The sequence below is a fragment of the Sodiomyces alkalinus genome, assembly GCF_003711515.1.
Source record: "Sodiomyces alkalinus F11 unplaced genomic scaffold SODALscaffold_6, whole genome shotgun sequence".
Classification (NCBI taxonomy): domain Eukaryota; kingdom Fungi; phylum Ascomycota; class Sordariomycetes; order Glomerellales; family Plectosphaerellaceae; genus Sodiomyces; species Sodiomyces alkalinus.
In genome coordinates this window covers 1,264,915-1,279,835 of record NW_021167084.1, presented here as the reverse complement: position 1 = coordinate 1,279,835, position 14,921 = coordinate 1,264,915, and the positions used below count along the sequence as shown (strand labels likewise).

At 51.3% G+C, this 14,921-nt stretch overlaps 5 protein-coding genes across 5 annotated transcripts; 2 read left to right on the top strand and 3 right to left on the bottom strand.

Moving 5' to 3' along the window:
* Window positions 1-626: 626 nt before the first annotated feature.
* SODALDRAFT_351158 (hypothetical protein) lies at window positions 627-1,446 on the top strand (the record flags this gene model as incomplete). Its single annotated transcript, XM_028613519.1, has 2 exons — window positions 627-1,196; window positions 1,299-1,446. Exons 1-2 carry the CDS (start codon window positions 679-681, stop codon window positions 1,444-1,446), a joined length of 666 nt encoding a protein of 221 aa, XP_028465789.1. The 5' UTR covers window positions 627-678.
* Window positions 1,447-2,648: 1,202 nt separating this feature from the next.
* On the bottom strand, window positions 2,649-5,282 carry SODALDRAFT_178712 (iron-sulfur clusters transporter atm1). The gene is made up of 3 exons (XM_028607037.1): window positions 3,147-5,282; window positions 2,790-3,082; window positions 2,649-2,678 (listed from the first exon to the last, which is right to left on the bottom strand). Exons 1-2 carry the CDS (start codon window positions 5,185-5,187, stop codon window positions 2,976-2,978), a joined length of 2,148 nt encoding a protein of 715 aa, XP_028465788.1. The 5' UTR covers window positions 5,188-5,282; the 3' UTR covers window positions 2,649-2,678; window positions 2,790-2,975.
* SODALDRAFT_360301 (hypothetical protein) lies at window positions 5,244-6,852 on the bottom strand (the record flags this gene model as incomplete). The annotated part of the gene is made up of 9 exons (XM_028614248.1): window positions 5,244-5,369; window positions 5,440-5,579; window positions 5,865-5,889; window positions 5,998-6,107; window positions 6,195-6,228; window positions 6,320-6,380; window positions 6,522-6,591; window positions 6,683-6,726; window positions 6,767-6,852. The coding sequence occupies 9 exons, from the start codon at window positions 6,850-6,852 to the stop codon at window positions 5,244-5,246; spliced, it is 696 nt and encodes a 231-aa protein (XP_028465787.1).
* A 723-nt stretch (window positions 6,853-7,575) lies between these two features.
* Window positions 7,576-9,098, top strand: SODALDRAFT_324438 (pectin lyase-like protein; the record flags this gene model as incomplete). The annotated part of the gene is made up of 5 exons (XM_028609882.1): window positions 7,576-7,690; window positions 7,763-8,089; window positions 8,216-8,460; window positions 8,576-8,934; window positions 9,032-9,098. The coding sequence occupies 5 exons, from the start codon at window positions 7,576-7,578 to the stop codon at window positions 9,096-9,098; spliced, it is 1,113 nt and encodes a 370-aa protein (XP_028465786.1).
* Window positions 9,099-9,716: 618 nt separating this feature from the next.
* SODALDRAFT_351155 (hypothetical protein) lies at window positions 9,717-11,341 on the bottom strand (the record flags this gene model as incomplete). Its single annotated transcript, XM_028613518.1, has 3 exons — window positions 10,994-11,341; window positions 10,142-10,920; window positions 9,717-10,060 (listed from the first exon to the last, which is right to left on the bottom strand). Exons 1-3 carry the CDS (start codon window positions 11,002-11,004, stop codon window positions 9,717-9,719), a joined length of 1,134 nt encoding a protein of 377 aa, XP_028465785.1. The 5' UTR covers window positions 11,005-11,341.
* Between the last annotated feature and the right edge of the window lie 3,580 nt (window positions 11,342-14,921).

Genomic DNA, 14,921 nt, shown 5'->3' with positions numbered 1-14,921 from the left:
AGTGCCTGTACCTCGTGCTAGGGCCAAGGGCCTCTTCGACCCAGTACTTCGTCTTGCATGCACGTGTGTTCAGCCGTACTTCGTAAGCGGGTCGTCAGCTCGTCAAGTGTAACTCTATCTGCAATTGTGTGGCCGCTTGGGCTCGACTCTCACGCCGCCACCACATGCGAAGATGCGTGTCGATGCGGCAGCCGAGCTATCGGGTTCTCCCACCAAAGCTGCCGTGCGTGACGGTGCGTCTCGCGTCCTAGATATCATAGGAACTTGGAACTTGGATCCATCCACGACCCTAGCCGTACTCGTTTACCCGTGAGGCAGCGTGAGGCAGCGTGACACTGTGTCCCCTTTATCATCAAAGGGACGACATGCTTGACGTACGCCCAGATACTGTTGCTCGGCTCAAATCTCTTCGAGTCGAGCCTCGTCCGCCCATCACACACTGCCTGATTCCGTTCCCCGTCGCACAACAGGTCGCGAGACCTCCGTGGGATTAGCACAAACCCAGTAGCTCGGAAGCCGAACGTTTCTCAGCCCTCCGCGATTTCACATTCAAATCTCACAGATACGCTCACTCTCTCGATCGCACTCTATCCTTGGAAATCCTTTTCAAACGAGCAAGCAAGTTGAGCCCTTGCGTAAACCATCCACCATCGCCAATCCAGAGCTGGGCTGCGTAACATGGCGTACCACCACCTCATCACGCGCAACCTCAAGCCGATCACCCTCGCGGCCATGTTCCACAGCACCCCCATCGCCCTCTTCTTCCCCCACGACCCCGAGTACGCCTTCTGGGTCAACTGCGTCTCCGTCGCCCTGCTGGCCCTCTTCCTGCGCCTCCTCCTCGCCTTCCGGCCCGCGCTGGAGAGGACCGTGTGGTCGGTCGCTGCGCTGCGGGCGACTCTGAGAGTAGGCCCCGTCCCCCGAGAGGGCGATGATGGTGGTGATGATGATGGTGGTGGTGGTGGTGGTGGTGAATCTGGTCGTGATGAGGATGATGATGATGATGATGATGTCGAGTTCCGCGGAACTGATGATCCAACTGCGAAACAGAGGCACAGTGTTAGGACGCTGCCTTGGGCCTTGAAGCCCTTTGGCACTGCACCGCTGAGCCACGTCGACGAGGCTGCGCGGATTTCCATCCTGCGCGCTCGCCGTGCTATGTATGAGGTTCTCATTGCCTTTGTGGGGTACCTGGTGTGAGTCTTGGTTCTGGTTCTCCCTTGCCTCGCTTCCACCAAACTCCTTTGACTCTCTCGATTTGCTTATAGACTGCAGTCCTGGCTAATCAACTGAAACAGTTTCATTTCGATATTGTCATTGAATATCGCTTACTTCGTTTCGGCACTCGTTGGTCTTTTCTTCGGGAATCTCATGATAGGCAGGGATGATATTGACGAAAGTAACCCTCCGCCAGCTCATTTCCAGTCCTACAGTCGTCGGCGATAGGTCAGCTGCTATTTTGCTGTGCTTTTCAAGGAGCAGATACAAACATGAAGGTACCATGAATTCTCTTGCTGTCAGGGGACGTGGTTGGGACTAGAAGGAGAGAAAATGGGTTCCTTGTCAAAGAAGGAATGGGGTTATAAATCGGCAGAGGGCTTTGCGGATATGATGGGATATCTTCATTGTTCGCTCTCTGCCTTCTCCCGGCGTATGTCTTTTTACTTTAACGGCGGAATATCTCTGTTTTCGAGGATGCTAGGCGGGGTTGTCTCATTTATCTTCAGGACCATGGCCTATAATAATTTCTCTGGGAGTAGACAGTCAGACTCTGACTGTCTGGGTTATGATATTATCACTACAGACGGAACTATTACGTCGGCAACCGCCATGTTTGAGATGCTCTCGACGTCACAGGAGTCGCCAATACATTCTGAAATATGAAAAGTCTCTACTATAGATGTTGCGGCTATAAGTCAGCTTCCGTTGAGTCCACTGGAAACGACATCACAAGACAGCCGCCAAATGGTTTTGCGTCTCATATGACAAGTCCGCTAATAAAAAAAACATACGGATGCTATGCTGTTCCGTTTGAGCTCAAGGTCTTTAGAACTGCAGAGATATAGCTCTAAAACGTGGTGCTAAACCTTGCCAAGGTTGTCACCAGTTAGTAGTTACTGCATGTGTCTATTTGGCATGCTACGCGATGAAGCGACAAACCACGCAACACGAAATCAAACTGAGCTAGGTATGATAGCATCAAGGCTTTCGTTATTTTCCTTCTTCACAACACGTCCACTGCCCCAAATATATTCTTGGTAAATTTCGCTTTCTTGCTCGTCCCGGATGTCGACTTTTAACTACCGAGTTTGTACTCAACAACTTGACGCCCAGTGGTTGTCAAACAAACGTATCTTGATTCTTCGCTAGAAGATATGGGAAGTTTTGGAAAACTCGCTTAACACCCCCTCGGCAAGTCATTTGTCCAAGGGCTGTGAGATCCATAAAGGACAACGTGTGCTTGCGATCCCTAGGTTGCCGCCCTCCAACAAGAGTCAATGCCAACGTCGTGAACCTAGCTCGCATGGAAAGTAGATGGCCACTATTGGTCTATAAAGCGAGCCCATTGGCAACTGATGAAGACTGGACGTCTCGAATGGGGAGATATTTCGAAACATCAAAAGACTTGCAAATGTCGCCTTACCAGTCCCTATTATAACTCTACTAGGCTACGACAACTACGTCGAAACTCAATAACCATTATTACTGAATTAGTTATAACACACCCCTGACGGAGTTACGACCACACCCGAAAGTGGACCATATGGGGAATATGGAGTGTCTCTCACAGAAGTCACATAGTCATATACTGCCTATAAAGCAGATGGTGATCCGACGATCGATGCAAGTAATAGGTATTCTATGGTGGACTCGACAGTTATCTGTGCGTACCTTAAATATTGCCCCCCCTGTAAACCTGTATCCAGGAACATTTGATCACTATAAGCCTTGCTCAATCCATGCGAGCGGCTATATCATGGCTTTTCGGGGGGGCCTCTGGATCTTTCCTCGGCCTCCTCCTCCTCCTCCTCAATCTCCTCCTTTACCTCCTCGCCCTCGTGGTTAAACAATGTTTCCTGGGCTGCACACGTTTGTCAGCAAATGAAGGGGTCAAAAAGGAAATCAGCCGCACAGGTAAGACTTACCACTCCAGAGCTCGGCATAGGGGCCTCCCCTATCAATAAGCTCTCGATGCGTGCCCATCTCGGCCACCGCCCCCTCCTTCAGCACAATAATGAGGTCCGCGTCAAAGATGGTCCGCAGCCTATGTGCGACAAAGACGCTAGTCCTTGCCTTCTCCCGGAGAATGCTGTTAATGTTGGCCATCAGGGCCTGCTCGGTATGGGTATCCAGGGCACTCGTCGCCTCGTCGAAGAAGAGGAGGGGAGGGTCCTTGAGCAGCAGCCTGCTAACGGCCAGCCGCTGCTTCTCGCCGCCCGAGATCATCAAGCCCCGCTCGCCCACCTTGGTCTGGTAGCCGTCGGGGAAGCTCTGGACGATCTCGTGGATGTGGGCGCGTTGGGCGGCCGCGATGACGCGGTCCTTGGGCGCCGACAGGTTCCCGTACCGGATGTTGTGCTCGATGGTGTCGTTGAAGAGCGGCGTGTCCTGGGGCACGACGCCGATGGACTCGCGGAGGGAGTCGAGCTTCACGGACTTGATGTCCTGGCCGTCGATGCTGATGCGGCCCGACTGGGCGTCGTAGTAGCGGAAGAGGAGCCGGAGGAGGGTGGACTTGCCGCAGCCGCTGGGGCCGACGACGGCGACCTTCTTCCCGGCGGGGATGGTGAGGCACAGATTGCGCAGGATGGGCCGGTCGGGATGGTAGCCGAAGGTCACGTTTTCGAATTTGATCTCGCCGCCCTTGGAGAGGACGAGGGGTTGGGCGCTGGGGTCGTCTTTGATGGTGACGTTGACCTTTTGCAGGTTGAAGAGCGTCTCCATGTCGAGCAGGGATTGTCTCAGCTCCCGGTAGACGGAGCCCAGGAAGTTGAGGGGCACGGAGAGCTGGAAGACGAGCTGGTTGACCATGACAAGATCGCCCACGGTCAACGTGCCCTTGGCGACTCCGTCTGCGGCCAGGTACATCATGGCGGTCAGCGCCGAAGAGAAGATGATGCTCTGACCGCTGTTCAGGAAGGCCAGGGAGGTGGCGACCTTGATGGAGCTCTTCTCGTAGGCCAGCAGGGCGGAGTCATAGCGGGAGATCTCGAACTTCTCGTTGTTGAAGTACTTGACGGCCTCGTAGTTGATCAGCGAGTCGACGGCGACGGTCGACGCCTTGTTGTCGGCGGCGTTGGCCTGGCGCCTGAACTTGGTCCGCCAGGAGGTCGTCCAGATGGTGAAGGCCGTGTAGGCAGCCATGGTGACGGCGGTGATGGCGGCGAACTTGGCGCCGTACTGCCAGGTCAGGATGCCGCAGACCATGGAGATCTCCAAGGCGGTGGGGAAGATGTGGAAGACCATGCTCGTCAGGAGGAAGCTGATCCCCTTGGTACCGCGGTCGATGGCTCGGGTCAGGCCGCCCGTCTGCTTGGAGAGGTGGAAGCTGAGGTCGAGGCGGAGGAGGTGGTCGAAGACGTTCCGGGCGACGTTCCGGATGGCCTTTTGCGCGACGGAGGCGAAGACGGCATTGCGGAGTTCTTGGAAGACGGTGGCGCCGATACGGGTGGCGCCGTAGGCCAGGACCATGGTCCCCGCGATCGTGGCAGCGGTGGCTCCGGTGCCGGAAACGTCGATGTTCATGGCATCGACGATGTTCTTGAAGTAGAACGGCACCTGTACGTTGAGCACTTTCGCGCCCACTAGCAACGACACAGCGAGACCGACACGGAGCTTGGTGTTGAGGTTGTCCTTGGGCCATAGGTATCTCGACATCTCTTTCATGATTGCCCAGTCAGCTGTGCGCTGCTCCTGCGCTGTCTTCTCCGTCGTCGCGAGAGGGTCGGCCGACGGTTTCTTGGGGGAACCCATCATCGATGGGGTATGGGGTTGTCTCTTAGATCCATGGCCGGGTTTCTTCGTCTCGTCAAGGTGGCTATTCGGCGGGTCGTTTCGGTACGACTGAAAGAAGCGCACCGAGGATGGAGATATGGGGGAGTATTGGCGAAGTCGTGCCGAGCCGACTCGCGGGGCGTAGGTAGCAGCGAGACCTGCCCGACAGGCAAGGCATATCATACGCGGCATGGTGTGTTATCTGTGCTCCCGTTCACCGGCCGGCCTATCATCGTGTGCCGGGCACTCTACGCGGCGACGGATTCGTTCCAGCCGACGTTCCAGCGCGGGCTGGGGGCAAAGCTGGGCACAAAGCTGGGCTCAAAGCAAGGCGGCGTGGCAGAAAGCGGGGCACGAGAACCGGAGCCCCGGACCTGAAAGATCAATGTGAACGACGGATCAAGCAGCAAGTTGCCGAGAGAGGAAGAATTGGTGCGAGGCGACAAGCATAATTTCCAGGCAGCAAATGACGGTGAAAAAGGGAAAAGATGGAATAGATGCGGGTGGGTTGGTGGAGGAGGTCCGATGTGCGAGCCTCCAGCCTGCAGCCTGCATCTTCAACGGTTTGAGGTGTGGAGCTTTGGCTAGCCGATGATGCAATTGGCTCGGACACCGGTCTGAATTTTCTCCGAACCCCTCGGATTCCGAAGGTCGCCATTGACCAATCGTGGTTGTTAACGGGATTAGTAAACAATGAGTGGGCGTTTCGGTGCCTGATAAGATAAAGAGTAGTCTGACTGCTTCGCGACGGCTCTAGGCATACGTGTACCGGTACTTCGTACAACGAACTAATAAGGTAGCACTCAATATCTCGGAAGAACAACATTCTATGTCTCTACAGAAAATCCAATCCATTGCTAAGCACTTACCGTCATCACGCTTGTCCGTCGCTCCCTACATGAATATCGACCCTTCGTTCAATAATTGCCATCCAAGCAAGATATATTATACGAGCACATTTTCGATCCGGATTGTTGGCCGTGGCATAATTACCCAGGCTACCTGTCTGGAGCTGAAAGTCTGAATACTGGCGGAATGTGTCTTGGATCTCCGGATGAATGCTGGCGCATTCGGGATTTCGACTTTACGAGCTTCTCTCGGATCAGCCTCCACTCGGATCAAGATTTTTTGAGACTCATGCATACACATTGTCTGACGAAGTCCCGAAGGCTCGTAAGGCCGAGTATAGGGCTTTCCACCTATCACGGAGTAGAGGAATCGACCAAGGTCAAACTGGCAGGGGAAAAGAAAACCCGGACATTGTTGTCCACGTATTTGTACGAAAATATACCAAAAGGTAAAAAGTTCGGAGACTGCGACTAACTGTGAAAGGTATCGAAGAATTGCCCGGGAGACTGGACTGGGACGAGGGGCGGAGGACCGACCTGCACCCCACGATCGATTCATGGTACTTACATTGTGTTCCGCCATTAATAGAATAGGTACCTATGTAATAACTTCGTTTCATTCTTATTTGTTTTTATTTGCTTTTATATTTTTCCGGTTAGAAGCTGCTCAGTCCTGACTTGGCTACGGCAGGTGTCGCTCCGTCCGTCCAGATCTGGGCAACCGAAAGCGCCAAATCATTATAATTGCCTAATCGACAAGCGAAGGAGAACAAGAACAAGATGTTTCGTATTGTCTCATTCATCGAAGACTAATATAATGGTATGTACTTTATTCGTACTGTTGTTGTTGTTGTCTATTCCATTTTGAATATTGTACACGACTCTGATGAACCATCTGATGGCTAAACAACTTAGCCTTCAACACATGCAGCTTAGCCATGAACACCATCACGCCTGCGTAGAACAGGATTTGTGTTCGTTCCAGAGCTAAACACAACATCCAATCCATTCTCAGTAATCCCGCAAGTCTTGGCCGGCAATGTTACCCTGGCACTTCTTTTATGCGCCTGGATCTGGGGTCGGTTGCGAATTCTCCAGCGGTCCATCCCCCGCATCGAGCCCACGCGACGGACGACCTGGTTTCCGTCTCTTATGGTACAATATGCCGGGGCCCATGTGAGTTATTGCCAAGCCTCATTTAAGCTTGGTGGCACTCCATCCCGTCATCTTATGTTTCGGAAAGACAACGGAGGAACCTCTTTGCAACCTCTACGTGGTATATGCTCCGCGTCCCAAGACATGCACATCCCCACGACCACGGTGCCGTCTCAGTCTCCAGCTTGCATTGCAGTTGGCGGGGAACAAGGACAACGGCTCTGAACACTGCGAGAAATACAAGGCACCAACACCAACAAGGGCGATGTCGCCGAGGCCAACTCCATTGGTGGGACTTGAAAGTTGAAACCCCCCTTCGGGATGGTGGACCAAGGCAATGCGTGTCCCGTTCAGGACAACAGCACCCGGACCCAAAGTTGGCCGCCCCGTGGGTCGAAGTATGAATATATAGAGGCCGACGATCAATACCTCGGGTTGTCAGTCTGATAGTTGGCTCATCCTTCTCCTCAACCAGATCTTTCCCCCCGCAAAGATCGACAGGGTTTGCATCCTTGGCCACATTTGTACCCCAAGTTTTTACGTTCCGACTGTCCGGGACCATCAAGGCAAAAACAAAATGCACTCCAAGACCGCTGTCTTGCTCGCCCTCCTCGGAGGCGCAACGGCCCAACAGGCTGCCTGGGGCCAGTGCGGAGGTACCGGCTGGGGCGGACCCTATACTTGCGTCTCCGGTATGTTCCCCGATTCTCCCTCCCTCCCTTGAGAAGTCAAGACGAAAGCAAAATGGTCTGACAACGTAACAGGTTACACCTGCCAGGTCCAGAATGAGTGGTACTCGCAGTGTGTTCCTGGCAGCGGCGGCAGCCCGCCACCGTCGACACCACCACCACCGCCGCCGCCGCCCACCGGCGGCAACACCTGCGGCACCGCTGCCATTAACCAGCTCGTCGGATTCGGCGCCGGAACTACGGGTGGTGGTAGCGGCAACGGCGTCACCGTCACCAACTGCAGCCAGTTCCGCTCCGCCGTGGCCAACCGCGGTGTCATCCGCGTCTCCGGCATCCTGAACGGTTGCGGTCATGTCGACATTCTCTCCGACACCAGCATCATCGGCGTGGGTGCCAACTCCGGTGAGTTCACCTTTTATTCTTTCAATGTCTGCATGTGGTTCTTTCATTCAGGCCTTCCTTCCCCACCTCGTCCAACTTGACTGAATCATGCCTCGCTTACTGACACTCACTTACACGCCGACCAAGGCTTCAGCAACTCCAGCTTGCGAATCCGCAGGAACAACAACGTCATCATCCGCAACATCCGCATGAAGACCCCTGATTCTGGCGGTGACCTCATCGAGCTCGACACCGCCACTCGGGTCTGGGTCGACCACTGCGATCTCTCCAACGACGGTATCGTCGGAGACAAGGACCGCTACGACGGTCTCTTTGACATGAAGGCCGGCTCTGACCTGGTCACCGTCTCCTGGACCAAGTTGCACGACCACGTAAGTCAATCCTCTTTGCGCCGTGTCCTTTGCAGGGGTTTATTTTTTTAATTTTTAATTTTTATTTTTTTACAACAACACCTGCTAACCAAGATGACTCTCTCCCTCCAAACAGTGGAAGGGATCGCTCGTCGGCCATTCCGACAACAACGGCGACCAGGACCGCGGCAAGCTGCGCGTCACCTACCACCACAACCACTTCTACAACGTCAACTCGCGCCTGCCCTCCATGCGCTTCGGCACCCTCCACGTCTACAGCTCCTGCTACGAGAACAACCCGGCCTCCGGCGTCAACTCGCGCATGGGCGCCCAGACCCTCGTCGAGCAGTCGCACTTCGTCAACACCCGCCGCGCCATCGTCACCAACCTCGACAGCGCCCAGGCCGGTTTCGCCACCTCGCGCAACAACATCTTCCAGAACAGCGACACTGCCATCACGCAGACCAGCAACTTCTCTCCCCCTTATGGCTACACGTGAGTCAACCCTAAACCTTCTGGCCTTCTGCAATCAATTATCAAAGGGGGCAAAGATCAAGGACGCATTGCTGACAAGGGAACCCGTTCATCTTAGTACCGACCCTGCCTCGTGCGTCTGCGACCTCGTCAAGTCTCGGGCCGGCACCGGTGTCATTGCCTAAGTGGTGGAAGAATTGGGCACTGTATGCCACATGCCTATCCCGCCTTTGTTGTAGCCCCTGGCCGTGACAACGCCGGTCTCGTTGTTCTCTTCTGGGCAACTAGTTCTCTCTCGAAATGTCCATCGGCCTTAACGAGTTTCTCTCCCCTTTCTGAGTTTCTTCTTTTTAGTGAAAGTCTCTCCGTGTCGTAAAAAATGTCAATGCCTCTGCCTCTGCCTCTAACCATGTGTCAAACTTCTCTCTTTGAGTTGATAAATTCTTCGTCTCCCTGACAAATGTTTATCTATCATTCCACATCCTGTCTTAGTGCTCAGAAAGTGAATGAGATTGTCGTCTTCCATGCAAGTCCAGAGGGCTCAGGGGTATCCCACAATACAAGTCACAGACGGAAGCCGAGTGAAGCAGAAACATGTCAAGAACTCGCACGTCGAGCCCCCTGGACCTCCGTTCTTAGACAGCTATTTCTGCGATATAACGGTAGTGACGGGATGCCAATTCATGACCACAGGGTAAGACACACAAAGCGGACGCATACCGATAGCGTCAAACCGTGCGTGTACCATGACACTCTCCCATTTCGCCACCAGCAACTACCGCAGAGTGACAGTCTCACGATCATCACCCGACGTATCTACCGTCGGGGCCCATCTGGGCTATAGGCAATCCCCTCGAGGTCACTGGTCTATAGGCCTGGTAGTGGTTGCCGTACACTGGGGCGACAGGCTGGAGAGTCTGCGGCATAGGCGGAAGTGGCTCGCCTTGTTTCTCGCTGTAGTAACCAGTCATACCCGCATCATTCTGCTCCGTGTCGTGCGCAATGAGTACTCTGCTCATGATACGAGATGTACGGATCGACTGAGGTCGAGCAGCAGAGGGTACGGGAGGCGCTTCGACGTCTGGCTTATTCTTGTGCATCTTCTTGTAGATGAAAACGCCAATGGCGATGAGCACGGCGAGAATCCCTGAACAGATCGAATTAGACGATCCGAAATATGCAGAGATATTTCAGGGGCGGAGAGAGACGACATGGACGTAGGACTAACCTATAATTCCAAACGTTATACCCACGGCCACGCCACGGTCGGCGTCACCTCCTGTCGGGGCTGGTGTGGTCGATGGCTGATCGGCACCTTGTGCGTCTCCAGTAGGACTGGACGATACTTGATTGGGGGCGATGGAAGTCGAGTCGGGTATTGTTGTTGTAGACGAGCTCCCAGACGTAGGTTGGACGGCATTGGTCTCCGTGGTCGTGACTGGTGACTGGCTGGAAGTAGGAGCGGGGCCAGGGGGGACAAGACCCGTCGGGGGAGCTATCTCGGCAGATGGGACAGGCCTATTGACATCGACAACCGGCGGCAAAGGAAAGGTTGTCGCTGTAGGTTCTACGGGGACCGGGGCGTTGGCTGCGGGTGGTTGGATTGTCGCTGTTGGGATAGAAGGTGCCGAGACGAGGAATGTCGTGATCGGCCTGATGGGGGGGAGCAGAGCATCATCGGCATCGCCACCGGGGAAGTTTCCCGCAGGTTGCTCAGGAGCAGGCTGTTGACCAGCGGGGGGTTCTGCAATAGGAGGCGGAACCTCCACCCCAGGCACAGAAGGTGTCCCTTGCGACGGGAGACGGGTTGTCGGGGTTGAAGGGGGCGTCTGAGATGGGGGCAGACTGGGCAGTGTTTGATCATCCTCCGAGTCGGATGCCGAGTCAGAGTCACTCAATTCCGCGATGTTTTCCCCAGGAGGAGCACCTGGGGGCAGCTGACGACGAGGCAAGTCATGCCGAGGGCGGCTGAGAAATTTAGGAGACGTCCTCCTTGCTTGCCGCTGCCTAGTTTAAACGAAGTGATAATCTGGTGTCAGTGAACGAAATCGGTCCGAAAGATGGGCTCTTGGGTGCGTACCGAAGAGTCATTGTGCAGTGCTGGTCGGCTCTGACGAAGGAGAGGACGAGCAGAGATCAGGCACACGAGTAGTATACTCAACTCTCTTCAGGTGCAGCTCTGCAGACACGGACTGTGGAAACCTAACCTGAAAACAAAATCGAAGAAAGAAATGAAGAGACGGGGATGATGCAAACAAAGGAAATGTGACCAAGTACAGTCCAGCTGTCAGAATATTGTGTCTTTGGTTCAGGAAAATAACAGTCCAGGGGAAAAGGGGTAAAATGTCAAAAGAAAAACACAAAAAAAACTGTATAACACCCGCAAGAACTATCGAAACACAGAACCAAACTTGAACCAGAAAACACCAAGCCTAGAGAACAGAGAGAGTAAAAGGCCAAGCTCGGGAGAGAGGAGCTATTTTTTAATATGGAAGATCAACAAGGAGTCGACAACAAACAGATCAGGACCCAGGGGGACACGCCGCACCATAGCCCCAAACCAGCGGCCAGCCCTTCGTTTCTGCTTTTCCTACGCGAGTCGGTCTCATTTTCATCCCAAGTTTTGATCTCAGTTGCCTAGGTCGAAGAGTACGTGGTGTCAGAGACTTGTTGATCACCATGGAATGCATGTGAGTTGCTATACGTTGTACAACCCGAACTTTTGAGACGTTGTTGTCGCATCATTCCATCAGGACAAGGGCCCAAGCGGGATTTGTACCTGTTGTCTCTTCATCTTATCATTGATCTTATCGACTCGTCGTTAGGCGCTGACTAAGGAGATCGTCGTTGTTTGAAACAGGAGATTTCTAGCCAGACCTCCCGGGCTCCCACTTTCCTTCCGCTTTACCACGTTAGTCTCATGCCTTGAAATTGACTGGCGAGACATGTTTCGTTTCCGCCCTCATTTCCTCCGATTGTACGAGCCGAGGCATATCAGAGAATGCAAACAGACATCATATGAATTGCATTGTCAACGTGTCGCTTCTAAAAAACGCGAAAGTTGCGAAAATGGACATTTTTTTTTAATAGGGGAAAGACGTAAGGCCCCGTTCGACGACGTCTCCAACTTAGTAAATCCCACCAACTTGGCAAAAAAATGCATAACCCATGACCCACCGATGGCATAAGAACCCCTTTTGTATGATATTTTCAGTGTAACTGCATTTTTTATGCATCCATCTCTTATACCCCTATTATCTAGGTACCACGCTAGGCAGGGGTCTATTAATTCGAGTTTTTCACTAAATTAGCTGGTTTTATATAGGAGGACCTAGTGGAAAAAAAACACACGAATAACGCAGTTTTCCACTAAAAATATGCTCCGTAATCAGCCGCGCCGTGTGTGGTAAGGCTAACGATACTATCGCTACTTAATAAGACGACGATACTATCCCCGAGCTCGATATACTAGTCCTGATATTAATCCTTTAACGACCTGAAGTATAATAACGCCTCTAGGGGCGTAAAAATACCTCTTGGCGTAATCTTAGGAATAATCCTGCTATCACGTTAAGTATCATAAGGGGGGTTATAGTCGGCTCTAATATCGTGTTCCGGGATCTATTCCGACTAAGTTAGCTCGAATTTCACCGCTTAATAGGATAGAGTATAACGAACGGCACTATTAGAGAGACCTCTTACTATATAAAAACGCAGAAGGTTATACTCTTTCTTTATATTATCGGTTATAGCGTGTCCCTGTGTAATATATACCGCCGCTTTAAGTTATCGTTGAATACGGGATCGCGTATCTTTAACGAGGTCCTAGATACGATACGTTGGCTTTATATCGAATACGTTAAGCACCCTCTATAGCGATATGTATCGCGATATGTCGAATGATCGCGATGTAATAATTAGTTTAACGGTTATATTAGAGTAATCGATAGCACCTATATCGCGGCGTGGGTGCTACCTAATATATAATAGCGGTTCTATCATTGGAAAGGATAACTTACTTAAAATATCCTCGCGGTAGTCGATTTTAGCCTCTTATTCACGTATATCCTAGCTAGGGCTAAGGGGAGTATAAACGACGTATCGTTGCTTCGCGAGGCTTTAGCTTAAGGGTCTTTCTATATACCTGATAGGAGGTTCTACCTCGTAGATAGTAGGTTTACTAACGATATATGAGGTATTATTACCCCGTTTAACGGCGAGAGGTACTATCTTTAAGACTTCTCTGAAATAGAATAGAAGCGGCTATCGTTAAAGGAGCGCTTTAACCGCCTCCACGCAGGCCACCGTAGTGCTATTAAGCGTGTTTTTAGGGTACTAAAGAGGTCCTTCCTTATCCTCGGCGGAAAAGCACCCGAATATAGCCTTAAAAAGCAGATCGTAATCGTGTACGCGGTAACGGGGATCTAGAACTTTATTAGGGCTATACATAACTAGCAGATAACGTTAATAATAACCGTGCCTAGAGGGTATACTAAAGAGGAGGAAGAGCAGCTATTATAGCTTACCGCGGAGCGTGCCGATTATAATATCGGCACTAAAGGTGGACTGGAAATAAGATATCAGATAGCTAAAATGATAGAATAGTAGTGGTAGTAGGTATAGAAAAGAGGTTATTATAGAAAAGAGTCTTAATATCGATATAATATTAACTACCACGTTAATCTTAAGAGGCAGGAGTAGTCGATAAGATAAAGCTCTACCCCGTACTATTCCTATTTAGGTAGGCGGTAAACACCTTTAGCTAATTAAAACGCGTAAAAATAAGGCTTAGTTAGAATCCAGGTCCACCGTAAGGCTGCGCCTGCCGCTACCACCCTTACCACCCTTACCACCCTTACCACCCTTACCACCTTTACCACCTTTACTACTATTACCACCACCTCGATAAATAGCTATTATTTTTATAAAACCGTACTTCTTTAAAAACGCCCTCTTTTCCTCTTTTCTTAACGCGTTAAATAGCGTTACTAGGTTAGGGTGTTAAGTAATAAACTCTCCTACTATAATAATACTATTAACGCCGCCTAATTCGTTAAAGAAATCACGCTAATAATCGGTAATAGCGTTAGTAAACGGCTTCGCGTTTTACCGCGCCGCTAACGTAAATAGCCCGGCTATTAGAGGATTTATAGGTGCGTTTTCCCTCCTACGGTAGCGCCGTGGAGCGTTATCTAAGATATCGTTATAAGGGATAGGCGAGCTTATTACGTTACTATTATTAGCATCCTATTATTACTGCTTAGTCTACTTAGTATGGTTACTAGCCGGCGGCGTTAATACCGATTTCTAACGCTTACGTTATTAGTCTAGCTTTTACACGTTAACGATATTTTAGTCTATCGCGATAGTATTAGGCTAAATAAGCTTTAATAGGCTATTAATCTATCGCACGCCTCCGCGCCTCCGAATACGCGAGCCGATATCGCCGTATTTAGCCTCGAAAACGTCCTATGACTTATCGGTCGTATCGATTATACCGGTCTTATTATCGTAGTTATTAATACCGGACTTATGAATAAGGGTTAGGGCTGCTTATAGCTCTTTTTCTGTGCGATTAAGCTTTATTATTATCGCGTTAACTGATAGGTTAGCCGTGGGATATACTTCCTTTATTTCAGATAGGATTATGGTTAAGATCTGCTTTCTAGCTAACCTCTTATTACTTATAGCGAATAGGGCGTTATTATAACGCGTAGTAATTAATAGCTCGAAGAGTCGGTATTCGATATAGTCCTTTTATACCGCCCGGTTAGACTTTTTACTAGACGGAGGCGTATCGACTTCGGGCCCTGAGGCACCCTCTAAGGTGGTATATTAAGTATTTATGCCCTTTTCGGATACGTCGCTATCGCTGGAGGCGTTTAGATCGACGGTATCTTAGGTGGACTCCTTATCCGTAACCCGGTTATTATTCGAATCAGGTATATTACTAAGAGACCCGTATATAATGTCCTCCACACTAATAGAACCTAGAGACGCTATATCGA

Bases quoted from the DNA above. Each gene is read 5' to 3' on its own strand.
- SODALDRAFT_178712 (XM_028607037.1), bottom strand. From the start codon at position 5,187: ATGCCGCGTATGATATGCCTTGCCTGTCGGGCAGGTCTCGCTGCTACC. The intron at 3,083-3,146 runs GTAAGTCTTACC...AAACGTGTGCAG, and splicing joins CTATGCCGAGCTCTGGAGTG to CCCAGGAAACATTGTTTAAC.